The 27,588-nt window shown below is 49.1% G+C and overlaps 1 protein-coding gene across 1 annotated transcript; it reads left to right on the forward strand.

Moving 5' to 3' along the window:
* Positions 1-135: 135 nt before the first annotated feature.
* susd2 (sushi domain containing 2) lies at positions 136-10,854 on the forward strand. The gene is given in 14 exon segments (XM_062451560.1): positions 136-335; positions 619-817; positions 1,058-1,206; positions 1,405-1,765; positions 2,086-2,333; positions 2,336-2,623; positions 2,943-3,086; positions 3,891-4,049; positions 4,337-4,588; positions 5,338-5,616; positions 6,132-6,202; positions 6,204-6,309; positions 9,046-9,142; positions 10,403-10,854. Coding segments are annotated over 14 exon segments (2,556 nt in total). The 5' UTR covers positions 136-241; the 3' UTR covers positions 10,512-10,854.
* Positions 10,855-27,588: the final 16,734 nt, after the last annotated feature.

Here is a 27,588-nt window from a genome sequence, read left to right on the forward strand (position 1 = left end):
GACTGCCTTGTACTATATCGACGACTGGGCAAAGCTGACAGTATTATTTCCATTCAAGAATTGGAAAGGCAAACGGGTGTCTAACAGTTTGCATCTGTTAATCAATTATACAAGTGAGTGTGTGTTGGCCCGGGGGGTGAAATAACTTTATTTAAGACCTTTGTTACGATTGCTCAACTTGGCACAGTGATTTGTAGCTCAAGGACGGCCGAATAATGGGAACAAACTTGTAGAAAAGATTATGCTCGGTAGTTTCTACCATGAGGACCACGGCGTCAACGGTGTGCATTTGTTTTGTGGGAATAGCTTGATATTTTGTATTTGCAATGTCATTGGTGAGTAACGTAAGCTTAATGTCGTGTACTTTTAGTGTAGTGTAAACGCAATTCACTGGCAATATTGGGAAGAGTGGCACTCCCAGAACTTGGGTGGCACACAAATCAATAGCAATAACTGAATTTCAGGAATGTTATCATGCTGTTGAAGTATTAACCTATGGCCTTGGCGGCACAACTGCTTGGGAATCGTGATATTATGGTATATCCTCAATAAAATATCCACGTAAAGATCATAGTGTTGGTTTGTTGTGATTTTAAGGTGAGGTCGTTTCCTCTCTAGGTCGTTCATGTGAGAGTCGGTGTGGTGAGTCACAGGGAGAATGCTCCTGCCATGCTACATGCCAGTCTCTCCAGGACTGCTGTGTGGACTACGGACAGTTCTGTCTCAAAATTGCCCCCTATTCAGCATCCATGTTTGGGGGGAGCACATTCATGCTCCTCAATGTCACCTTCGATCCAGGCCAGCAACTCCACTGCAGGTGTGTGTGTGTGGTCCACTCATGTTGTACAAGCACTACAGGTGTATCTCACAAACAAGGTCAGTTTATCCTTGCTATAGTAAACAGTAACCCCAAGTAATTTAAAGATGAACCTGAAGTTAAGATGCGTTGGGAATGTGTAGACCACACTACAGTTCAAGTGTCTCTGAGTGAGGTGGTGGGCTCAAGAGTGGTTCAGGGTTAGGGGGTTTAACACCTGGGTGTCTGTGTGCGGTGCAGGTTCAGAGGTGAGGTTGTGACCGAGGGGTTCGTTGATCCAGAGGGCAGAGGTCACTGTATCTCACCCCTGCTGTACGAGACCGGCTGGGTTCCCTTCGACGTCTCCACCGATGGAGCCCCTTTCCGTAGGCCAGGGGAGTATTTATCAGGTAAGTTAACCCTATCCACAAAACATAGAGAATGAGAATTCTAAACACCATTATAAAGCATCACTACATAGACACATTACAACCACATTTTTATCACACGTTTATTATCCTTGTCATATGTTTATTACACATTGCACAATTGGACAACTGTTAACATACTTTCTACATGCTTAACCAGCCTTCAACTTTATGTTACAGTCCATCAAAGTAAACTTGAACCAGCTTCCAGGCTGATCCTGGTGAATGCCACCCAGTGGCAGCATTATGGTACTGCAGGCACGGCCGGGGCCCTCAGCATGACCTGGAACCCCCCTGTGATAGGAGCAGAGAGGGTTGACGTGGAGCTGTGGGGCTACAGAGAGGTAGATACCAATACAGAGACGGGGGGGAACAGCTCAGCGTCGCTCAGGGCAGAGTGGACGTTCCTGTACTCCCTGGGGAGAGACTTCCCTAACAGTGGGAGCTTCAGTTTCGACCCCAGGCCCTCGGGGGCACCCCACTCTGACTGGAGGCTGGGGAGTGTCCGTGTAGGAGCCAGCACACACTCAGCTGGGGCCCGGTAAGCAGGGTTTATTTAATCTGTTTTTGAGGGTTTCTTTAAAAAAAAACATATTAGAGGAAGATTCAGTGCAGACCAAGGTTTCTTATGGGCCAGCTCTGCAATGGCATCAGAGTAGAGGAATACATTGGCATAAGCACAGAAATAGAACAGATTGAACATAAGTAAAATCACAAATTGTTTACAGTTGGTCTCAAATAAAGCCAACATGAGTGACCCGGACCCTGTAAAGGATTGTATTCAGGTTTAAACCAGGTTCATTGTGAAGTATCTTTTATTTGGCCATAGTATGAACCATGTTGTGCTTCCATGTTGTTCAGAAACGTGCGGGCGGTGTGGAGCGGGGCCCATGCCCTGGCCTGGCACCTGGAGCCGGCCTTCAGGCAGGACTCTGCGCCCTGGGCCTTGGCCTGGGGCCTGCAGTGGGACGCCCAGGAGAGGAGCCTGCCTCGCTTCCTGTCGGAGGTCCTTGACTGCCCCTGCACGCTGGCCCAGGCTCGCGCAGACACCGGCACCGTCGCCTCCTATAGCTCCAGAACCACCCCCCCCTTTATTCGTGACCATCGTCCGTTGACGCCACTACTCAACGAACCACAGTCAAGAACTCGCAACAGTGTTGCTATGACAGCACGGGGGCCCAGGTCCTGACAGGGGACTCGATTGGAGGTAGCACCCCAGATCGGGCTCACGACTGGGGCTCGCCTCCGTACAGAGACCCTCCCCGGGTCCCAGGGCTCTCCCACTGGCTCCACGATGTGCTCAGCTTCTACTACTGCTGTCTGTGGTCCGACCACTGCCAGGTCTACTTCAGCCATCGTCCGTCCTCTGGTTGCCGTGCCTACCGACCCCCTGGGGCTGGTGAGAGGCTGGGGTGTTCCAGCAGCTGGAATTGAAGTCTTTACAATTGAGCATATTTACAATCCAGCATCTTTACACCCAGTCTTTACAATTTAGGGTCTTTACAATATAGAATCTTTATGTACAGTCTTTACAAAAGTGTCCTTACATCTAGAGGCTCTACAGCCAGTTCAGGAAACATTACTGTCGCAGTTTCGACCAAACCAGTTGACGTGGACATTATGCGTCCTGAAATAAAGTCGAATTGAGCGTATGTATTTACTGCTAGGAGGCATAAAACAAGCAGGTGCCGCTGCTCGAGTGTAGTTCTGTCTGACAGGCTCTGTCCTGGGAGACCCTCACTTCATCACCTTTGACGGTCTGGCCTACTCCTTCGACGGCCGAGGGGAGTACCAGCTGCTCCTGTCCCTCCAGGAGGGGCTGAGCGTCCAGGGCAGGACGGAGCAGGTCCACCTCCAGAACGGTGAGGAAGCCCCCCCCCCTCCCCCCCCCCCCCCGTTGGAGAGCCTGTCTCTCAGTCTGTGCATGTTTGTTATAACGGCAGTACTTTTCCGATGTATTTGTGTAGCACAGACTTGAGACAAATGAGAGGGTTAATATCATGTAGTCTGTTTACATGTAGTCTTTACTGCCAGTTTAGGAAATGTATTGTCTTTTTGGTTTCGGTTCTGTTTTTGATACATGCAGTATGGTATATACTCTGTATGTGATACGGCAAAGTGTTCTGTGTCGGTCTGTGCAGTGCTTCTCACCTTTGTCTGTAGATACTGACAATCTGACTGTTATTAAGCTGCTATTCTCCTGAATGTGTTGTATTTGTTGTTTTTATATTTATTAAGAGGGTGTCTACCTGCAGATGTCCCACTGTCATACGCGTTTGTTTTGACTTAATTCAGTCCTGTCAGGGGTACTTGTGGGAGTGAAACATCTTGGCACCGTCAAAAGACTTCTTATGTCCTCCAGTTCTCACCCTGTCTCTCCTGGGAGATCTCCGCTGGCTCGCGTCAAGTCCAGCTGCTGTCAGTGTCATTGGATGGGATGTCCTCCAGACCAGTACCCAGAGCTAGTGACTTGAGACAGCCACATATTAGCAGCCTTCTGCTCGTCCTCTCAGACGGCTGCCTGCGAAAACATCTGGCTTCTTGGAGATAATGCTGCCAAGACCTTCTGGAACAATCCTGTTGTAGATATAGGAATCGCATTTTTATCTGTGCATTTTTCTGTCTGGATCTTCATTCATCCGTTTGTGTGCGGGCGATCCCTTCAGGTACTCTAGCTCGGGCTACAAGGTTGTCCTCCGTGGCGATGAAGGAGAACACCTCTGACGTCATAGAGGTGCGCCTGGCGCTGAGGCAGGACCAGCTGCAAGTGCTGAGGAACCAGAAGGTTCCGTCCTTCTCCGAGCAGAGCTGGATGGACCTGAGAGGTGATGCAGCAGGGTAGACCCCTTTTCAAATCGTCAAACCACTGGATTTCAGGGGGGACGCAAAGTTGTGTCAGAGCGCAACGCATTCAGGGCTGTAGGACCATTTACTATATGACTGTGTGCGTGCTGTTCCCTCCTCCCCCTGTTCCCACGCACCCTCTCTTCTCCCTCTCTTCCCCCCACCCCTTCTCCTCCAGGCGTGTTCCTGTTCCCTCCTCCCCCTGTTCCCACGCACCCTCTCTTCTCCCTCTCTTCTCCCTCTCTTCCCCCCACCCCTTCTCCTCCAGGCGTGTTCCTGTTCTCTCCAACCCCCCACAACGTGACCGTGATGTTCTCCTCTGGCGTGGCCGCGGAGGTGCGCGGCCGAGCAGGCGCCATGGCGATCACCGTGCTCCTCCCGCCTGGGTCCACCAACCGCACCCAGGGCCTGCTGGGCCAGATGAACTCTGACCCCGAGGATGACCTTCTCACCAGCCTGGGCGGGGTCATACACCCTACCAACAGCAGCCCCGAGGACCTCTTTGAATTCGGAGCGAGCTGTGAGTAAAGGATGGACAGGATATCGAGCCCTAACCCAAGACTGTGTTAACCAGCTGAGCTAAAGGCAGGGTTAGGAGAGTTAGCTCTGAGGGGTAGGAAGTCATTGTAAGGCTACAGGCATGGTCGCTTTTACGTGCCATGCAAGATGTTGGGATGTCAGGATCTCCTTTTTTTTAAGACTAGTGTCTAAGTCCGAGCCACTGTTCTAGAATATGATTGGAGGGTATACTCTGGCTGGGCCTCACGTTAGGGGTTAGATTCGTATTCATAGATCACAAAGAGGTATGGAGGGCTATGACCTCATCATGAGTCAGCCCACATGTTTGCAACCTGATGTTTGCCTGGCCACAGAATGCGTAAACACTCTCTAACACTGCATGAATAGCTGAGGTCCCCACACTCTGGACCCCAGACTTCCATTGTACTTGATCTGTGGCCAGCATGTTTGATCTGGGCTTGATGCTGTTAAAGATTTAACAGCATCTAGCCCTGTTCACTCATGACATCACCCAGATCCAGATAGGACTCTCATCCTCGTGCCAGGCCAGGGTTGGGATCATGGGTTCCCATGGATTCTTCTTGTTGGGCCACCTGGTTCCACTGTGATCCAGGCAGCAGAAATGGTGGATCTCTTAAAGGTCCCGGCCGTGCTCTGTACCTGCGCCGGCTCATTCCGTCAGACCCACCAGCTCTCTGTACGTGTGAACAAACGGCAAAGTCCGTTCATTGTGTTTCGGGCTTCTTGCAGGGAACATCTCGGAGGAGACTTCCTTGTTCGCCTACGACACCCAGCACCTCCTGGAGAGGTACTTCCTTCCTCCGAAGCACCGCCCAGACTTCCTGCCTGCCTTCTCCGCCCCCGAGGCCCCAGGGGACCCTCTGGTGGCGGCCATGTTGGACCTGTGCTTTGGGGACGGCACCCAGTTCTGCAAGTACGACACCCTGACCATGCGGAGCCTGGCGGCGGGCAACGCCACCCTGCGCTCCTACCAGGAGCACCAGGCCCTGCGCCGAGACCTGCAGCCTGGTACGCTGTCTGGGAATGCAACCCACTGTCTGGGAATGCAACCCACTGTCTGGGAATTGAACCCACTGTCTGGGAATTGAACCCACTGTCTGGGACTTGAACCCACTGTCTGGGAATTGAACCCACTGTCTGGGACTTAAACCAACTGTCTAGGAATTGAACCCACTGTCTAGGAATTGATCCCACTGTCTGGGACTTGAACCCACTGTCTGGGAATTGAACCCACTGTCTGGGAATTGAACTGACTTGTCAGGGAATCGACCTTCCACATAGGATGGTGAGAATGTATCTGCTAGACCTTCAGGGGAGGAATCCCCTGACGTGTGTGTGTGGGTGTGTGTGAATGTCTGTGTGTTTGCTGCTGTGTATGTTTTATAAGAAGACATTATATATCATGTTAGTTTCTTATTCTCTTCGATTCATATTCCTCTGGGTCATGTAGTAGTGCCGTGTGGCATGCGGAATGAACGATACGCCGTATAATATAACATCCCACGTCACGTTGTGTCCTGCAGTCGTGTCCTGCGGCTGGCTGGCCGCACCCAGGCACTGTCGGAAGGAAGGAACACGCTACCTGCAGGGGGGCGACGCTGAGGTTCTCCTGCCAAGACGGTTACCCGTTCCACGGTTCCTCAGACCGCACCTGCCTGGAGGACGGCGCCTGGAGCGGAGAACCGGCCTATTGCTTCTCGGGTGAGTTCCGGTGACACGTGCGGTGGTCTGTTTTCGCAGTATAGTACAGTCGCTCCGGGTCACGATGTGTCGGAAGTAATGGGCTGGGTCTTGTGTACTGTGGGGAACTGTGAAGTCAGAGGATCGTTCATACGCTGATGTGAGAGTTTAATACCCAGGGGGGAGGTTTCACACAAGCGTCGTCTCGATTCCACCCGAATTCTCTTGACAGACGTTAAACGCATCGTTTCTTTTCTAGGAGCGTCTCTCACACTGCTATCTCCACAGCTCCCAGGAATAGAAATGACGTTTTGCGGTCCTGAAACAAAACTGGAGATCGGCTTTGAAGAGGCCAGGTTCATTGAAAGCAGATATGTAGCTTGGCTGCCCAGCCAGGCTATTAGACGAGCGGGCCTAACTGCTCTGGCTTGGCCTGGCTCTGGGTCTCTCAATGGGAACCACCTGTGTCCTCGCGATGGCAGTCGGCTCATCCCCAGCAGATGCAGTACCCAGCCCAGGCCACCGGATGGCGACGTGTCCCTGTGAGAACGCGGGTGGAGACCTGGTTACAGGACACAGGACTGTGTAGTCCATGTCTGACATGGCTACAGTCATTTTTTTCTCTCTCTTACTATCCGTTTCCTACGGGAGAGAACAGTTGGACCAGCCATCCATACAGCTATGTGCATGTGATAGCTTAGTTGTTGTTGTTTTTTTTTTTGGGGGGGGGGGCGGCGCTCCTTGTTGCACTGTATCTGTATTAAGTAACTATCACATTTGTTTTTGCTCTCTATCTCCATCCTCTTTTAATTATACTGTTAGCTGGGACTTCCTCTGGATAGCTATCAGCTGGCTGGTTCTCATATGATATCATTTCTGGAGGAGGGTCTCTGGTCAGGTCACAGCTGCAGAAACCGGACTTGACCTCACCTCCTCCTCTTCCTTCATATCTTCCTCCTCCCTCCTCAGGTTCCTCTCCCCCTCGTCTTCCTCCTTCTCCTCCCCCTCGTCTTCCTCCTTCTCCTCCACCTCGTTTTTTTTCTTCTCTTTTGGCTCGTCCCCCCCCCCTAAACCTCCTCCATATTTCTCCACCAAGGCTTTTTAGACGACACTTGATCTATTTAGGATGAGTTAGCTGGACACACCCGAGAGATTATGACACAGGAACACGAAACGCGTGTGGACACACACACACACACACACGTACCTGTCCTGCGAGGTTGGAGACAAGCGTTGCTTCATCTCTGCCAGGGTCATGTGACTCTTTGAACCATATAAATAAGGAAGTGGAGTCCCAACAGGAAGCCCAGAGCGGGCCACTTTCCGCCTCCCTATCAACCACGAAAAAGCAGCTAGCAGATGGTAGGGCGACGTCTTGAAGAACAGAAGCCAACACACATCTCCTTTGTGGTCTTCTCTGTGCGCTTTAACAAGACCCTGGTGACAGGCCACCTGACTGGCTGGGTGACACATAGTTGTGTCTGTCTGTTGAGGCTGGTCACTGCTGGAACTAGGCTTGTGATGAATGTGTGTTAGGACCTTGATTGATTTCAATGCACGTTCTATGAGGTAAAGGTGAGTGAGTGTGTGTGTGTGTGTTATGGTGTGTGTGTGTGTGTGTGTGTGTGTGTGGGGGGGGGGGGTTGGCATTAAAGAAAGTTCTTGGAATGTTTTTGATCTCAGGGCAGTAAAACGACGTGGGGAGACTTTAAACAGCGGAAGGTTCCAGAGGCATCTGGATGAGCCAAGTCACGCTCTCCTGAAAGACAATATAACTGACGGAGAGTAAAGATGAACGAAACACTTTGCGATGGTGCTCTCATTGTAATACACCTAGGACGGAGGGAGAGGGGAGAGCGAGAAAGACGGGGGGGGGAGACGGGGGGGGGGGGGGAGAGAGAGAGAGAGAAAATAACAAGTGATTAAAAGACGTTTGACAGCTGCCGAGGACAATTGGAGAGACCGACAGAGAATTGAATGAGATGCTCCCTTACAGGCAGAAAGGAATGAAAAGCTATAGTCAAAAGTGCTATACGAGAGAGAGAGAGGTCCTCGGTGACTTATTTGAATACATCTTCCATTTTCTATGGCCAGCATTTTGCTTTTTTCTTCTTGTCTGCCTGTGGAACCAGAGCAGGGAGAATGGGGACTGTGCCTAACCGCAGACATGGCAAGAGAGAGATTGGTGAAGTCTTGTCTCGCGCTTCATTGCATAGACCCACACAAACCATGCCCCCAGAGATCCAGATTAAGGGCAAGGTTAGCTGGTGAGGCTGAGTCTAACAGCTGTGGACATCAGTGTCTGGGAGGCAGAGTAGTGTGTAGGTGTTGGTGCTCTGGATGGCCTCACATAGACAGACAGGGAAGCAGATTAATAGACAGATAAGCAGACAGGCAGGCAGGCAGACAGGTAAGCGGATTGACAACCAGACAGGTAAGCAGACGCTAATGAAGTATACTAAGAATCTCACCCCTGTCTATCCTCTGGTGACCACTCCTCAGAGAACTGGGACCAGCAGTGAGATGCCCCAGGGCTGATACAGCCTGGACCCGGACATGTTAGCGCCGACTGACCCCCCCAGTCCCCCACAGACACCTGGCTCACAGCCCCACAGGCAGGCTGCGTATCTGGGTGACCTGTCGCACCAGAGCCCCAGGCTTCAGCCAGGCCGAGCAGCAGATGGCCTCAGCTCCAGTCAGTTACCAAAGAAGGACTCATCTCCAGTGTGTGTGTGTGTGTGTTTGTGTTTCTTCCAGATAATGTCCTAGGAGTTGTACTGGGAACAGCAGGCTGCCTCACTGCACTCATAACCATGGGAGTGATGATCAAACGACACACCAGCAAACGGCTACGGTATGGCCACTCTCCCTGTTTCTGTTTCTCTGCTCTCTCTCTCTGTCTCTCTGTCTCTCTCTCTCTCTGTTTTTATTCATCCTGTATCTTTTTCATGAGTTAATTTTCCCAGTCTCTATTTGTCACCAGTCAGCATGTTGAGACAATGACCTGGAGGTAAATGCACAGGTGTCTCCCCCACCTCCCTCCCTCCCCCACCTCCTCCAGCGTTCTCTTATCCTACTGTGCTCAGTACACCCTCATCCAGATCCACTGTCAGATCCTCATCCCCAGCTGCCTAGTCGTTAACAGCCAACGTGTCCCAGCCCCTCAAAACCCTCTGATCTGATCAAACAATAACACCCCCCCCCCTACACACACACACAACCCCTCTCCACACTCTGACAGGGGAATACACGCTACACGCCCCGTGGATAAACTCCTCTCTGTTCAGGAGAAGGGAAGGCTTGCTCCAGCTAACTCTGGGGCTCATGCCCCAAATGAAAGGCCTGTTTTATGGGCTTCTACATTTCAGTTTGGGGGGGGGGGGGGGTTCCCCCTCCATCGCTCCACTGGGGAGAGAGGGAGGCCCCGCCCTCTGCTCCCAGCAGCACCTGGGGCTGTACCGCTGTGCACTTTCAAAACGTGAGAGAGCAGGCCATTCACACCTGTGCGGTACTTCATAGGATTGTCACATACTTGCTGGCAGGTGGAAGAGAGGAGATGTGTCCAAGTGAACAAGTTGTTAAAATACTTCTCCAAATTTCAGCCCGTTTACTCTGTTGGCTATAACGCACTACTTCAAACGCTGACTGCAACAAGTACCTGTGACTGCACCTGTCAGTCACAGTGATCTCCTCGTTACAGCCAACCCGGGCCCAGGGGCAGAGCATCGACCACCCCGCTCAACAACTCATTGCTGCTAACGCTATCGAGCATAGACTGTATTAAAAAACGAGTCAGTGCAGATGGTTCCCAAATTTTGCCCCACCACTTTTGGACCTGTGGTGCCACCTCTGCCCAGCCTCATCTCCCCAGCTTCCTATCCCCAGCCCCAGCCTCATCTCCCCAGCCCCAGCCTCATCTCCCCAGCCCCAGCCTCATCGCCCCAGCCTCATCGCCCCAGCCTCCTATCCCCAGCCCCATTCTCATCGCCCCAGCCCAATATTTGTGTGCCTGTACTTCCATGAAACAGGTGAGGCAGGGTAGAGGTGAGGTGCTGTATTTGGTGTGGAGCTGGACCTGTGCTGTACTGTGTTTTGCCCTTCTATCTTTTCGAAGGAAAACTGGACCAACAGGAAGGAGTGGTCGAATTGGAACAGACCTGATTACCGTAGCAACACCAAACCCTGACCATCCTCGGTCATCATTAGCCCAGCCTGCCTCCTGACAGTCTCTCCGGTAAACAAACCTGATTCTACCACTCGGTTTATCCTGGGTGTGTATCCTGGGTTTACATCGTAAACAAACACGCATGTGATAGTACTAACTAATAACATGTCAGTTATGAGTTTTTAGTTGTAGTTGAGCCTTTACATACAGAATCGTTTTTTGTTGTTGTTTTTCTGCTCTCAAAATACAAATGTATCTGGGCTGTGGCTGATATCTGCCCCATGTCTGTATTGAGTTACCGGTTGTACTTCTTTATCTGAAGAGTGTTTGGTTGCAAATAACATTGAGATATCATCTCGACAACCTTCTCCAATTCTCTCTTCATTGGTTCCAGGTGTGTGGAAGTCGTGTGTGTGTGTGTTGAACTTGATCATGTTCACTTTAAAAGACGGACTTGTTAGGTAACATAGAATAAGAATAATATCTGACACAGATCTCAGGCGTAGACCAGTGAGGGTTTGGTAAATCTCGTAATAATACAGATCAAGCGAGTGCTGTTTGCACAATTAAATAAATGGAATTGCATTGTTGCTTATTGCGGTAGAGCAGAATGCTGTCTCAGCATTTTTTTCAAATGAGGTACCTGCGGGGTACCTGCATGAAACAAAACGAGGGGAAATAAAAACCAAACATCCCAAATCTGTTCTTTACTTTAGTGCTTGGCTGAGGGGATATCTGTGTTTAAGTGTGTATGCACAACTGGGAAGACCACAGGAGGATATGATGGGACTGGGCCCTTACGCCCCCCCTGGGACAACATCCCATCTCAGATTCCGTCTAGGGGTTGGGGGTAGAGCTTGATCTGTGAGGGGCGCAGGAAGGGACGAGGTGGAGGTTGAAGAGGAGGAAGGAGGTTGAAGGGGGGGGGGGCTAATGAAAGTAACCTGGTGGACGATGGGGGACTTTGAAGTTCAGAGCAGGTCAGAGGCCAGCTGAATCTATTAGCAGGGACAGGAAAACATGGTAGAGGGAAGGGGTGGAGAGAGGCCAGAGAGGAAGGCAAGGGAGGGAGGCAGGGTAGAGAGGAACAGTAGCATAGAGGCAGGGGAGAGAACAGTTGAGTCAGACAGATTAACTGCACAGGTTTCATCTCAGAGGGGGCCTGCTCTGGGTGTTTAGGTATCTACTCCCCCCCCTCCCTCCCCCCACGCTTATCTAGCTCGCCCCCCCCCACCTCCCCATCACCACCTCGTAATTAGCCTGGTCAAAATCAAACGCGAATAAATGCTCTGTTGAAGTCTGCTTCTCTCCCAGGGGACACACCCCCCCCTTCCCTACTCACACACACGCATCTCTCACACGCACACAGAACTCACACACAAAACACTGACTTCTCTCAAATCCTTAGTTTTATCCCTTTAGTCACATGATTAGGGGGAGAATTCTGTAGTGGCTTTTAGGTCAAAGCCTTTTGTTTTTAGTGCTTCTGTTTCAAGTCTGGCACAGCTTTGCAGGTGCATAGTGTTTCAGTTCTCTTTAAAGTCGCTCAAATCAATCTAAAGAGTCGCCCCGGGGGGGGGTAACCCAGACAGACAAGTCTGAAATAGTGGTGTGCTTGATTTACGATGCGAGCTGAAGCCCACTAGAAACTTGATTCCGCTCACTGAAACTTGATCCCTCTCGCAAAAGGAACAAATCAAACAGTCTCCAACCTGGCCGACGGGCATGCCCTGCAAGCGAAATCCAACGTATCCAGCCCATTGTAACTCCCTCGGCTCTGAACACGAGCCGTCTTGAAGTAGGAGCTCCACCCCGAAGTAACCTCTCCGTAGGACAGGATCACCAGGGGCCCCGCTGCTAGGCCTCTGCCCTCCAGCGTGGAGCAGAAGCCCCCACGCCCCACACCCCAGCGCTCCCTGACGTCTCTCTCTCTCCAGTGTGCCAGTCCCTGACCCCCCCCCACCACCCTCCATACTGCCACCCCTAACTCCACATAGCCCCGCCCCCCGCCCCCCCCCCCCTCCCCACACAGAAGTTGGTACACCCCACCACCACCGCCACCCTGGCTCTCCCCCAGCCAGCACCACATCTCTCAGTCCTCGTCAGAGCCCCGATCTTTTAATGCAGGGTCACGTCATCCTCCCAGGCCACAGGAAAGGGCTCCGCGACTCGTTTTACGGCACCACAGATGTGTGGCAGCAGAGGAGCGCGGAGCCCGGCCCGGGCCTACAGATCCCCCCCCCCCCTGCCACGCCCAACACAGGAAGCCATTAAAGAGCAAATCAATCAGCCGGCGCTATGGTAACCGGTGGGGGTGGGGGGGGAGACTAACCTCTGTGGAGCCGTGTGTGGAGGGGCACGGAGCCAGGGGAGGGAGATATACAGGCGTAGCGCACCAAATATAAACTCCTTACAGGCGCTTGGAAACTTGTGTTTTCATAAACACAAGCCGGGTGGAAGTGGGCTCCCGGTTTGGAGACATTGAAATGCAGAACGGGTTACTCTGGCCAAAGATGAGGCGAAGGAGAAAAATACAAATGGAAGAATGAGAGAGTTCCTTTTTATTCCTCTTGGGAGGGGCGACTCTTTTCGAATGTCTCATCGGAGAAAATGTTTTTCAAAGGAATACAGTAACCTTCGAATAACAATTTATCCCTGATTCCCTGTCGATTTCTCTCACCGTTTCAGTGAAATGGCGAGCACCACATCTCTCCCTCACACAAAGCTCGTCTAGAAGACAGATGACATGAATAAACATGACCGACATACACATCCTCGCGGTCCACAAAGAAGTAATCAGCCCTCGTTTGCTTTTTTTTTTTTTCTTCTCTTCTGGTTCCCTTTGAAGAATTTCATGGCTTCAGGACACAGTCTGATCTGCTCAGTGGCCTGTAGAACCGCCATCCACTTCACATAGCTCTCTGCTAACCGGGCTTGAAGTCGACATGCAACCGTGGCAACTTAATTCAATGAAACCCTATCAGATTCCAGATATGCCCGCCATCTGGAGTGGTAGCCTTGTGTGGCCCCTGCCTGTGCCACCATGCCAAGGAAAACACAGGTCTTAATTTGTTGCTTTGCCCTCAGCTCAAGCTTCGCAGCGAAGCTGAACAGGTTGCACTCTTGAACGTTGCTGAGGTTATCAGTTCAGCCCTAACCCCTTTTTTTCCAGGTCGTCCTTAGATTCACCGCAAAACGTTGTGTTGATAAACTGCTTTTACACCCGCTATCTTTTCCACGCTGTCTCTAAACATTTCTTTCATGTTTTCCTCGGTGATGTGTGTACTTGTGGGGCCGGAAAGTTCTGTATAAGCCTAATGTTAATTTATCCATTTAAAATAAATTCTAAATAAAATAAACAAATATTTAACAGATGGGACAGAGAACTAACGCAACTACAGCATCCAGGTGGGAGAAACCCAGACATCGTCTAGTCTGTCCGTAAGGTTCCAGATATACAGTGTCTCCGAGTGCTGCAATATGAGAGCATTTGCTTCAGTTGCCCCTAGTTCATGACAGCACCTGCCTGGTTCCACAGAAGAAAGACTACTTCAGACACCCAGGGAAGTCCCCGTAAAATCCTAACCCCTCCTTCCCCCAACCCAATCCCAGGATTGAACTTTGTTAGCCCTGGAATCCTCCCCAATTGTGGTGCTTTACAGACAGGCTCACCTACTGGAACCACACAGCGACCCAGAATCCAAGAAGAAGAGAACTTCAAAGGTTCAGCCGTTCTCACAGTTAGGGTTTCCCCCTCTCTGTATCACGCCCAAGAAGAACTTACGACACACGCACCTACATCTATACACACACGCACACACACACATATATATACCTACACATACCTACACACGCACATATATATATATATATTCCTACACACACCTAAACACCTACACGCACACATATTATACCTACACACACACACAATCCTAGGCACACACACAGCTTAGGTGAGCTCTGGTTATCAGACAGTATGTGTAACCAGTCCAGACAGGAGAATCTCTGTCTTATTTGCAGTCGTCCAGCAGATGTTCAGTCCTCGTGGTTCACTGTGTTGCTACACACAGCCGCCCCGCTGAGTGACTGCTGTTAACGATAGAATTTTGCAAATCATGTGAAATACGTGGGTGCGCTTGATTTGTGTGTGCGTGTGTGTGTCTATGTGTTCACAGGTGTGTGTGTGTGTGTGTTGGTGAATGCACATGCATGTGAACGTTCCTCCCTCCCCCCCCTCTCCCTCTTGAACCCCTCGCCCACTCCCGTCTCTCTGTCATTATCCATTCTGACCGCTATGACTCACAGTTTGTTCGTTCTGGGTCACTGTGCGTCAGGTCCTATGGGATCATAAATATTCATGCCCTCGTCCCTGCTCTGCACAGACACACGGAGACAGACCCAATCACACACCCAGTCACGAGACGTTCCGTGGTAAGGTGGTAGACGTTTCTAGATCTAGAAGGTTCCGCAGAGTCGAGCCGAATCCAGCACACTTTCACTCTAGAGCTCTTCCTCCGAGGAGAATTGTTTTCAGTCCATCTGACCGTTCTGTCACATTGTGTGTCTCTGTTTTACAGAGTATGTTACATACTGCAGCTACAGCATGGCGTTGCTTGTGAAGTTTTCGCCAGGACATTTGAGAGCGTGGCGTCGCGTGTGGGAGGGCTGTCGGAAGGAGGATTGCTGAGGTAGCTGCACAGAGGGAGTTGTGTGCTTGATGGGAAAGAGGCACGGAAAACACTGACGGAACATTAGCATGGTTGACTAGTACCATGACTCACTAAAAAGTACCATAGTTCACTAACTAGTACCATGACTCACTAAAAAGTACCATAGTTCACTAACTAGTACCATGACTCACTAAAAAGTACCATAGTTCACTAACTAGTACCATGACTGACTAAAAAGTATTGTTTACTAATTAGTACCATGGTTGACTGCCTGATACCATGCAGAGGCTACCCTTGCGTCTGTGTAAAACTGAGGCCTGGCAAATTTACAAACTTTGAAGCAAAACCACAAAGTCCATCTGTCTGCCAGGACCTGAAAAACATCCTGGCATATTAGATATTATCGTAGCTTCAGAGAAGATGTATTGAGATGAAGTTTGGATCTGTGTTTCATCCTCGGATGTTGCTGCTGTAAACATTGCCCCCCCCTCACCCCCCGATTCATCTCCCTCACCCCCTTGAGGAACACATGGATCCCATGGTATGGTCCTCATCAGGAACCCCCCCACACACACACCATAACTCCCCCCCCCCCCCCACCCTCTGCATTCTAGTTTGACAGGGCGCTCATCAGTCTGTTTTGCGGCGATGTTGAATTCAAACATTGGGAAGGGGGGGGAAGAGGACTGATGTTGGAGCAAAATCTGTCCTCAACGTATCCTACGCTGACCCCAACAGACCCCGAAGCTGTTTATACTTGAGAGAAACTACATTTGCGACAAGCTCCATTTGGCAAAGGAAATCTTTCTAAACAAACCATCGAAGGCCGGACTCAGAAAGTTCTCACAGAAAAAAAAAGAAAACGTGTCACAAATCCAAGGGAACATGTGAACAGGATTTCCACTTTTTAGAAAACAAGACTGGTTCTGTGAATAACCGGGGTTGGAGCAGTCATTCCACCCTAGTGGAATGACTACTTTGGTCGAAGGTTAAAGGTCATGTTGTTCTCTGAAAGCCTGGTTAGCTCAACTCAACTGCAACACCAAAGCACAGGTCCCCTCCACTGCTCACTGCAGTGTGCTGGATACTTAGAGGATTTGCAGATCAAAGTGTCAAATCATACCTTTCTCCCTCTCTCTCTCCCTCCCTCTCTCTGCCTCTTTCTCTCTAGTTCTGTCTTTCTTTTCTCTGTTTCGATCTTTGTTTTTCTTTCTCTTTGTTTCTGTCTTTCTCTCTCTCTCTCTGTCCTCTATATTTCTCAGCCCCCTCCCTCGCCTTCTCCCGCTCCAACTCTCCGTCTCTCTCCATGTGGTTTAGATTGTTTTGTGCTATACTGGTGTGCACTGATGTCCACCTTCCTTAGTGTGGTTCTTACAGGCATGAGAACACAGGACGGCCATTTTGTTTTGACAGGAAGTGGCTGCATTCCATAACAACTCGGATGAGACAATGATGGTGATGGTAACAATGGTGATGATGATAATGATGGTGATGAGATGATGATGATGGTGACAATGATATTGGTCGTGGTGATGACCTATGTCTCTCTCCAGATCTAGAGAGACCTCTGTCTCTGACCAGGTGGAGAGAGTTTCCGGTTAGATATTCTCTGTTTATGTTATACTCCAATAGTTTGTGCATTCATACCAAGTCCCGACGATAAGATTTGACCCAGACACTTACATTTGTCACTGAAGGCAGCAGCAACACTTATGCTCCTGAACACAGCCTACAAAGTAACACCTTACTACGCAGGACGTTACATTTTATATACATTTCAAATGTCATTTATTGAAATGTATTCCCACAAACCATTTTTACTGATAAAACAAAAGGCTTCCATAAACCCCTCTTTATACCACTATCTGTCTCTCTCAGTCTCAATCTCTATCCCCTTCTCTCTCTGTCCCCCCCCCCCTCCCTCCAGTTCTAACAGAGGTAAAGCACAGCAGCCTTATAATAACCAGACATTCCAGAGGGTGTCACCCCAGGCGCTTAATTAGAGGGCTGGAAGGTAGAAAGAGAGAGATGGATGGATGAGTGAGATGGATGAGAGAGAGAGAGAGAGAGAGAGAGAGAGAGAGAGAGAGAGAGAGAGAGAGAGAGAGAGAGAGAGAGAGAGAGAGAGGAGAGAGAGAGAGAGAGAGAGAGAGAGAGAGAGAGAGAGAGAGAGAGAGAGAGAGAGAGAGAGAGAGAGAGAGAGGGTGCCGTGCGGTGCAGGTGGCTAGGTTTAAACATCAGCTTTAATCTTATGGCTTTGAACAAGGGCAGGCTCAGGGGGATGTCCGGATAGAGAAGAACAGGGGGCTTTGAGGGCGAGGGAGGGAGGAGTTGTGAGTGCCTGCGTGTGTGTGTGTGTGTGAGAGAGTGTGTGGGTCTGGAGGTGGGGGAGTTGAGATATGGCCAGAGGGAATCGTTTGTCAAGAGGACCCCCACTTCAGTGGTGTGTGGTGGGGACAGCCGGTGACGGTTATGTGTGTCTCTAGTGTGTGTGCCGCCACTAATGGTATGGATCATACATGCTGCATACACACACGCACATATACACACTCACAGACAACAACCAGATGTCTTGCTGAGTCAGTACACTGACTCACTGTTACCCCCATAGGAAGATAATAGGCAGAAATGTGTGTGTGTACTTAGCAGTGTGTGTGTGTGTGTGTGTGTGTTTATAAGAGGAGTGAGTTCCAGCTTGGGTTCCAGAACCCAAGAGCCACTGTTTCCTGTGAGAAGGATGGAGAGTCGGAAGGATGGAGGGATAGAAGGTTAGGGGGGTGGAAGGTTGGAGGGATAGAAGGTTAGGGGGATGGAAGGTTGGAGGGATAGAAGGTTGGAGGGATAGAAGGTTGGAGGGACAGAAGGTTGGAGGGATGGAAGGTTGGAGGGATAGAAGGTTGGAGGGACAGAAGGTTAGGGGAATGGAAGGTTGGAGGGATAGAAGGTTGGAGGGATAGAAGGTTGGAGGGATAGAAGGTTAGGGGGATAGAAGGTTAGGGGGATGGAAGGTTGGAGGGATAGAAGGTTGGAGGGATAGAAGGTTGGAGGGATGGAAGGTTGGAGGGATAGAAGGATGGAGGGGTGGAAGCATGAGGGGATAGAAAGGGATGGAAGAAGGCTACTGTAACTGTAAAGACCACAAGGAAATCACCCAGGAAGCGTGTACTGACAGGACGGTCTCACACACACGCGCGCACACACAGACACAAGGGAAACAAAGGCAGAGTGCTTCCTACGCAGACTCTCACTAGCTGTTGAACTCTGCTGGATCAGAGATTGATACCCAGCAGAGTCCTAGGTTATGGAGCAATTATAGGATGTGTAAAATGATACTCTTGGTGTGGTCTATAGGAGCTGAATGCTGTGGCAGTTCACCTTTATAAAATCATTTGATGTAGTATGTCCTTGACATCAGCATTCACTGAGCAGCCATGGTTGTGGATATAGACCAGTTAAAGCAGCTGATAATCAGACTGACTGACTAGCTGAACAAACCCAAGGATAAACTACAGTTAGGTCCATAAATATTTGGACATTGACAAAATGTTCAGCATTTTGGCTCTGTATACCACCACAATGGATTTGAAATGAAACAATCAAGATGTGCTTTAAGTGCAGACTTTCAGCTTTAATTTCAGGGTATTTACATCCAAATCATGTGAACGGTGTAGGAATTACAACACATTTTATATGTGGCCCCCCCCTTTTTAAGGGACCAAAAATAATTGGACAAACTAACATAATCATAAATCTAATTGTCACTTTTAATACTTGGTTGCAAATCCTTTGCAGTCAATGACAGCCTGAAGTCTGGAACCCATAGACATCACCAGACACTGGGTTTCGTCCCTGGTGATGCTCTGCCAGGCCTCTACTGCAACTGTCTTCAGTTCCTGCTTGTTCTTGGGGCATTTTCCCTTCAGTTTTGTCTTTAGCAAGTGAAATGCATGCTCAATTTGATTTAAGTCAGATGATTGACTTGGCCATTGCAGAAAATTCCACTTCTTTGCCTTAAAAAACTCTTTGGTTGCTTTCGCAGTATGCTTCGGGTCATTGTCCATCTGCACTGTGAAGCGCCGTCCTATGAGTTCTGAAGCATTTGGCTGAATCTGAGCAGATAATATTGCCCGAAACACTTCAGAATTCATCCTACTGCTTTTGTCAGCAGTCACATCATCGATAAATACAAGGGAACCAGTTCCATTGGCAGCCATACATGCCCACGCCATAACACTACCTCCACCATGCTTCACTGATGAGGTGGTATGCTTTGGATCATGAGCAGTTCCTTCCCTTCTCCATACTCTTCTCTTCCCATCATTCTGGTACAAGTTGATCTTGGTCTCATCTGTCCATAGGATGTTGTTCCAGAACTGTACAGGCTCTTTTAGATGTTTTTTGGCAAACTCTAATCTGGTCTTCCTATTTTTGAGACTCACCAATGGTTTACATCTTGTGGTGAACCCTCTGTATTTACTCTGGTGAAGTCTTCTCTTAACCCTTGTGTTATCTTCGGGTCATTCTGACCCATCAGTCATTGTGACCCACCGTCGCATTGCGACAAATTTACCTCATACAAAAACAAAGTGAAGCATTTTCTTTTAACCGTTGGGCTGTCTCAGACCCCCCACATTGCAAAGGTTAAAAGAAAATTATTTTTATTTGTTTTTGTATTGGGTAAAATTGGGTAAACACAACAATGGTTCGTTATGAACCTTTGGGTCATGTGACCCGAAGGCAGCACGAGGGTTAATTGTTGACTTTGACACAGATACGCCTACCTCCTGGAGAGTGTTCTTGATCTGGCCAACTGTTGTGAAGGGGTTTTTCTTCACCAGGGAAAGAATTCTTCTGTCATCCACCACAGTTGTTTTCCGTGGTCTTCCGGGTCTTTTGGTGTTGCTGAGCTCACCAGTGCGTTCTTTCTTTTTAAGAATGTACCAAACAGTTGATTTGGCCACACCTAATGTTTTTGCTATCTCTCTGATAGGTTTGTTTTGATTTTTCAGCCTAACGATGGCTTGCTTCACTGATGGTGACAGCTCTTTGGACTTCATATTGAGAGTTGACAGCAACAGATTCCAAACACAAATACCATACTTGAAATGAACTCTAGACCTTTTATCTGCTCCTTGTCAATGAAATAACGAACTCCCATGAGGGAATAACATACACCTGGCCATGGAACAGCTGAGCAGCCAATTGTCCAATTACTTTTGGTCCCTTAAAAAGGGGGGGGCCACATATCAAATGTGTTGTAATTCCTACACCGTTCACCTGATTTGGATGTAAATACCCTGAAATTTAAGCTGAAAGTCTGCACTTAAAGCACATCTTGATTGTTTCATTTCAAATCCATTGTGGTGGTATACAGAGCCAAAATGATGAAAATTGTGTCAATGTCCAAATATTTATGGACCTAACTGTAAATCCAAACAAGTCGCTCATTATTTCAGTCAAACGTGATTCGTTTGATACTGTACATTTCGAACTGTGGGCGTTTTATTAGCTCCTGCCCACTCGTGTTTTTACCATTGAATCAGTCCATGATGTCATTTTGAATCATGTTTGGCAAGCTAGCCATAAGACAACACAGTGCGGGGCGGTCGCTTAGCGGTTGGTATCTTCGGGCTAGTCTGTTACATGTTCTTGAGAAGGGCAAACACCCTGCCTGGTCTCTGTGTTGGCATGCCCTCCCCTAGCCCTGAGGTTTGGACCAGCATCATGAGTGTGTGGAGGCCGGTGAGATCATGATGGCTAGCTATTTTCAGGTTCTGACTGTTTTCCTCACAGACAGGGTTGGTATACTAGCTCAGTCTGATACAGACAGGGTTAGTATACTAGCTCACTGATACAGACAGGGTTAGTATAGCTCACTGATACAGACAGGGTTAGTACACTAGCTCACTGATACAGACAGGGTTAGTATACTAGCTCACTGATACAGACATGGTTAGTATACTAGCTTACTCTGATACAGACAGGGTTAGTAGTAGTACACTAGCTCACTGATAGACAGGGTTAGTATACTAACTCACTGATACAGACAGGGTTAGTACACTAGCTCACTGGACTCAGACATGGTTAGTACACTAGCTCACTGGACTCAGACAGGGCTCTCTTGCTCTAGCAGAATGCATACACAAGGGGGCGCTGCTGTGCCCTCAGCATGGGGACAGATGTTGACACGCCAAGAGGACAGGACAGCCCAGATCCTTGGCTCTGCGTGTTTGGTGCACCTGCCTCGTCCTCCACGGTGACGGTCAGAACAGGGTAGAAAACACCTACGATTGATTTGTTTTACGTAAAAAATATACATCAACTTGTTATTTAGTGTACCAGTGAATGAGTGTGCCAAACCTAACTTTGTGTGGCATGTTTCTCTGGTCTTCTGTGAATGCAGGTAGGGTGTTGTGTCGTTGGATAAGGCTGGGGGATTTTGTCACTGTTTTAATGCAGTAAATATTTACAGAGGGTAATTGTGTCTTGTTCACTTTGTCATTCAGTTGAGACCAAGTACAGAGGTACTCTCTTTTGAGTACTGTCAAAACAGGGGGGGCGGGGGGGATCAAAAGGTCACAGATTCAAATCCCCCTGCACTGTATGTAATTTTGGGTAAAGGTGTTGGCTGAATGAATATTACAGTTACTGTACATAATATATGTAATACTGTAATTACTCCGATATTACATGGAGTATTCATCCGCTAAATTACTGTAGCATGAGCTGGGTGTGCAATCTGTTAATGAATCATTTGTGGTCAAGTTCTATTGAGAACATCAAATCGTTTTTTCAGGAAATCTTTTACTAAGGGGTCCCCCTTGAGTAGTTCTACGTAATAATTATACATAGGCTACTGTTAGACTCTGGCTAAAATGGGACAGGTTTATTTCCAGATAATGATCCCTCTCTCTTGCTTCTTTCTGGAAAATCCTGACCAAAGTTAATCAAATTGTTATCTGAAATTGTTTTCTAAAATCAACATAATGGAAACGAAAGTCTAATCATCGCACTAGGGAACTACGCTGATAAGCTGTTCCCTCTCTCCCTCCCTCTCTCCTCCCTGTCTATCCTCCATGCCCAACTCTGCAGGTTGAATCTATTGCCCCGATTTCCTGTCACATGATTCGAAATAGGATCCCTGCTATGTACTATCTCTCTTTCGTCTGTGAAGTGAAGACCTGCCTTGAAGTTCCCAGACTTTTAACGCAGACCCAGACCGACACCTCCCCACAACGATTCTACGCATCCGTCCGCGAGGGCACTTTCGAATCAATTCACCTGCGACCGAACACTCTGCTTGCACGAAACACGTCCGTACTCCAAGTCCCGCGCACCAGATCTGGCGATGGATTCCCCATTGACTATCTCCTCTGCGCTTTTCCTGGCTGGGGTTCTATCTACGACAGCTTTTAAACACTTCGAGACTGGTAAGTTTGATAACTTTTTATTTTGTTGTTTCTTCTTGTCTTTGGCGAGTCATAGGCTGTAGGCTACTGCGATTTAATCGGAGGCTAAGAAGTGTGAGGCGGGACAATGCATTGTTTGATTTGAGCATATTCGTTTATTAAATCATATTTTAGACACGTGACTGAGATATCATGTACATCTCGCAATCCAATGCAGTCTGTTTTAGGCCAGTTCACATCAAGACAAAACATGTCATTTTTTTGCGCTAGACGAACTGTCACGATTTGGATGTTTTGCTCTGAAGTCTAGACGCGCACCACATCTGCCCTTGACATTTAAGTCTAAATCTGCTACCTTAATGGCCTACAAGACGAGTAACCACGGCTAGTTCGTTTGTTTAACGCACATTTATACGCACGCTTATTTGAGTCATTTATGTCTCTTTTTATGTCTATAATAGTGTCTATAATGCAGTAATATCCAGTTGTCTATAAACTGTCCTGTTGTTTATCATCTATTATGTTTACCACCGTAGCACCCCCCCCCCCCCCCCACACACACACACACACATTTTTGTGAATGTGATGCTTCACTTGTAATGCACAAAAACATGAATCCGTCTTGTCATCTACTCACTGTCTGTACCAACTACAAGCTCAAACAGCGTGTGACACTGCGGACAACTCGGTTTTCCAAATGACTCAAACGGGGACCGTGTTCCGTCTTTTAATGAAACCTGAATCCTATTTCACAGAAATCTTTTCATTTTGAATTTTTAAATAATGGCGACCACATAAACCGAACTTTCTGTGATGTGTTTCATACGGAAACAGCAGATACTCATGCTGTCCTTTTTAATTTTCTGTCTCTTAATTATACCCTTTGATTCAAATGAGAGGTCCCGCCATCTGGGCTGGTGGGTAACTACTCCATGTGTAGCTATGTATTAACGATGTATTTAAAGACACAGTTCTGCCCATAGTCAAACTGACAAAAAAAACTAGTGAAGCATATGTAAACCATTGAATGTGAGTGGGCTACAATAAAATTATCAATATATTTTTTTATAGGTTGTTTACATCTGAAAATGTAGCAACTTCTAACATATTTCTAGCACATGAATACACTAACACACAGACACCCACTGTCACACACATGCACACACACACACACACATGCAACAATGGAAAGGACAGCAAGGGTCTTGAAGGGAAAACTCTAACGAGGAGTGTTAGAGAGACAACCCAAACATCAGGAGGGTGTTGAAGACAGGACACCCTCATCTCCTCCCCCCACATCCCCCTCTCCTGGTCACTCAAGATGTCTGTCTCCCCCCGCTCAGAGAATGGTCTCTCCCAGCCCCGGCCATAACCCTGGCACCCACCCATCCTCCAAACACACACGCGCACACACAGTGGAACTGGAAGCCATGTGCTGTCAGAGCTGTCACTAGCAGGTGTAATTGACTTGTGCTGAGAGACGTTATACGTGAAGGAGCCTGTGAGCCTAGGAACAAGCCAGAGCTGGTTATACAGAATACTTCTGTTTGTTGACAGTCCTGTTTAGGGGATTTGTGATGTTTGGAGTGGGTTGACAAGAGGTTTGACAGTTCTTGTTGTTGTTGTCGTTGAAATCGCGCTCATTACTAAACGGCACTGCATCCTGTTCTCGTATTTCATATATGAGAGATCCCTACAGGCTGTGGTGCAACTGGAAAGTGTGAATGTGTGTGTGTGTGTGTGTGTGAATGTATATGTGTGTGTGTGTGTGGTAGCATTCTTTTTCAAGAGGAAGGACAAAACTCTCGGAGAGCAGTTAACAACAACGACGACACTTGAAAGCAAAAACGACGACATCGACTCACGTCGGCGTTCGAGGAATCTGAACCCCGGCGATGTTTGGGTACAAACAGTCGCAGAGCTCCCAGGGTTTGAAGCCGTTTGAACGTTCTGAATATCTGTTCTAAAAAGGCAGGGTCGTCCCGAGCGAGTGCGATCTGCCTTCGTTGGCTTCTGTCTTAAAACAATTGAACACGGAGGGGCCACCAGGTTCATGTGTCTTCCTGTGGGCCTGCCAGGGCTTTGAAACACACATGCGTGACTTGACTTGTAAGACTGGGCTCGTATGACATGGGTGTTCGGTCTCCCTCCTGCTCTCTCGCCTTCATGTTAACTGACATGCAGCGCATGAAGCAACAGCATGCTCACCGTAGCTTTATCAGGAAATGACCTCAGAGCCCGACTATCTTTCCTTCTGTCTCTCGTTCTCCTTTCTTTCTATTGAAATGTTTGAACCCATTTCTTTCTTTCCGTTCCGTCCCTGCTTCTCCCCCTCCCTCCATCTCTCCAGCAGGGAGTGTGTGTGTAGTGACGGATGCTTCCAGTGGAGCAGGCACACTCTTCTGTCTGTGGTTGCGGCAGTGAGGGGCTTCCTGTCCTTCTCTCTGTCTCTCACTGTCTCTCTGTCTGTCTCTCTCTCTCTCTGTCTCTCTGTCTCTCTGTCTCTGTCTCTGTCTCTCTCTCTCTGTCTCTCTCTCTCTGTCTCTCTCACTGTCTCTCTCTCTGTCTCTGTCTCTCTCTCTCTGTCTCTCTCTCTCTGTCTCTCTCTCTCTGTCTCTCTCTCTCTCGTGTTTCTCGCTTTTCTCCCTCTCTCTCTCTCTTGCTCTTTCTCCTTACTTTGTGTCTCTCTCCTTGTCTCTCTCTCTCTCTCTCTCTCTAATCCTTCCTTGCACCGTCTGTCTCTTTCTCCCTCTCTCTTTCTCCCTCTCTCTCTCTCCGCTTTCCCTCTCATCTCTCTCTCTGTCGGTCTTGGCACCGCTCCACTCTCACCATCAGGCTCCCTCTACCTTCAGCCTCACCTCATTGAGCACTGCTTCCACGGTTAACAGACAGGACGCTTGATTGGTGCTTCGGAGCAAGGCCCTTCCCCAGACAGGACAGCAGGACTTGTGATTGGTGCTCAGTACCTTGACCCCTGTGTGTTGATGTATGTGTGTGAGAGAGAGAGATAGAGCCAGCATGTGAATGCGGAATGGATTGTGACGTTCTTGTCAGCGTTTCCGCTTGTAACTCCAGGGCTTGTCAAGTTTTAGTACTGACCTGTCAGTGTGTGTGTTTGTGTCTGTGTGTGGTTGAGTGGAAGGTTCAACTGTGAGGACTTAGCCTAAGCCATCTGGAGATTTCATAAACTCTGTGTTCTTGCTCCAGTTTTTAAAGGGGTCATGTTAGTCATGTCCTGAGGTCTTAGGTCTTGCATCCTCTGCCCTCATACAAACACACACACACACACACGCATGTGCGCACACACACGCGCACACAAACACTCTCCTCTAACCCAGGTGTTGCTTTATCCCTCTCTCTCTCTCTCTCTCTCTCTCTCTCTCTCTCTCTCTCTCTCTCTCTCTCTCTCTCTCTCTCTCTCTCTCTCTCTCTTCTCTCTCTCTCTCTCTCTCTCTCTCTCTCTCTCTCTCTCAAACGCACACACGCCTGGTCTGGATCTGCTTATTATGGGCCCCTCCGTGCTCTGGTAAGTGTAGCCCAGCAGTGTGGGTTTGTGACTGGGCAGCATCGCCATCAGAGGTAGACAGAAGGACCTCTGTGTGTTCCTGTCTTCCAGGAGAGGATAATGGACAGGCCGGCCTCCAGCCCGGGGACATGTGAGCAAGTGTTGTCAGAGTGGAGGGAGCAGGAGGGCAGGTGTGGGGGTGGCACCGGAGCTTGATGACCTCCCCCCCCGCCCCCGCCCACCCCCCCCCCCCCCCCCCAATGCAGGAGGATGCAGTAGATTGGGAGTGCGTGTGTGTGTGTGTTTGATGTCTATATTAGGCATCCAGGAGGAGGTGGAGTCCAGGCTCCATCAGTATCTCTCTCTGCTGCTCAGAGCCCTGTTCCTGACACCACCTCCTCCCCCACCCCCCCCCCCCCCACGACGCCCCTCCACTGCCCCCCCCCACCCCCCATCTCACAGATGGAGCCCCTAATAAATCCGTAACGGCATGTCAGCGCATGTTAACTTCACAAGAAAACAAAACGCAGCAACAGAACCAACACCCCTACCAGCCAGGCAACAGCTGGTCTCCAGCAGGGGCACAGCTATCCAAGCACTAGCGTACGCTGCGGCGGCAGTAAGAGGGACTAGGCTATGCTAGGCTCATGCTAGGCTAAGCTGCTAGGCTAGGCTAATGTAATATGGACTGTGCTGACCTAACATAGCTTAGCTGAGGCTAGGCAATTTTACACCAGGCTATAACATGGTTTTGTATGAGACGTGAAAGAGCGAAGTGGGAACAAACATCTTCTGTGACTACAATTCCCTCCATCCATCCATCCTCCCCTCCCCAACCTGCATCACCACTTTAGCGCAGGATAATCCTTTTTACTTGGCGGGATATTTGTTGAACTTGGCATAGAGGATGACGGAGGGAAAAAGAAAATGTTTGGCTAGTGTCATGTGTCCGGCCGCTGGCCAGCTACTTCCTGGTGACCCCGGGTGGTGCTCTCTAGAGGTCACCTTACGGACAACGCCCTGCTGACCGCCCGTGCCAAAGATGGACGGACAGACCTAGCTATTACACCACACAGTCATGGTCGTTACTCAACCACAAAGACTGTCATATTCCTCTGGGAGGAGCTCAAAACCTACATGTGCCCGATTAAAAGCTCCCTCTTTACATCTTTAGTTCCCTCTCTTTCCTTCTCTCTCTTTCCTTCTCTCTCTTCCCTTCTCTCTCCTTCCTTCTCTCATCCCCGTCTTTCTCTCCAGTCGTATCTCCCTTCACACCTCACCATCTCTCTCTGACGCTCTACTCTTTCTCCATGTCTCTTTCTCTGTCGCCCTCCATCGCTCTCTTCCTCCCTTCTTCCGTCGCCTGCACAAGTCCCCACTGGGCCTTGGCTACCCATCTTTATTACCCATGAAGCAAAGTTGTCCCTGCAGTGACACCGCAGCTTGCTAAAGGTGAAGGTCTGAGACAGATGCATTGTTATGTGAAGTGAGAGAAGAGAGTCTCCCCCCCCCCCACCCTCTCTTACACCCAAGGTGGTGTCAGGTTCAGGG

This window comes from Osmerus eperlanus, chromosome 25 (assembly GCF_963692335.1).
Source record: "Osmerus eperlanus chromosome 25, fOsmEpe2.1, whole genome shotgun sequence".
Taxonomy (NCBI): Eukaryota; Metazoa; Chordata; class Actinopteri; order Osmeriformes; family Osmeridae; genus Osmerus; species Osmerus eperlanus.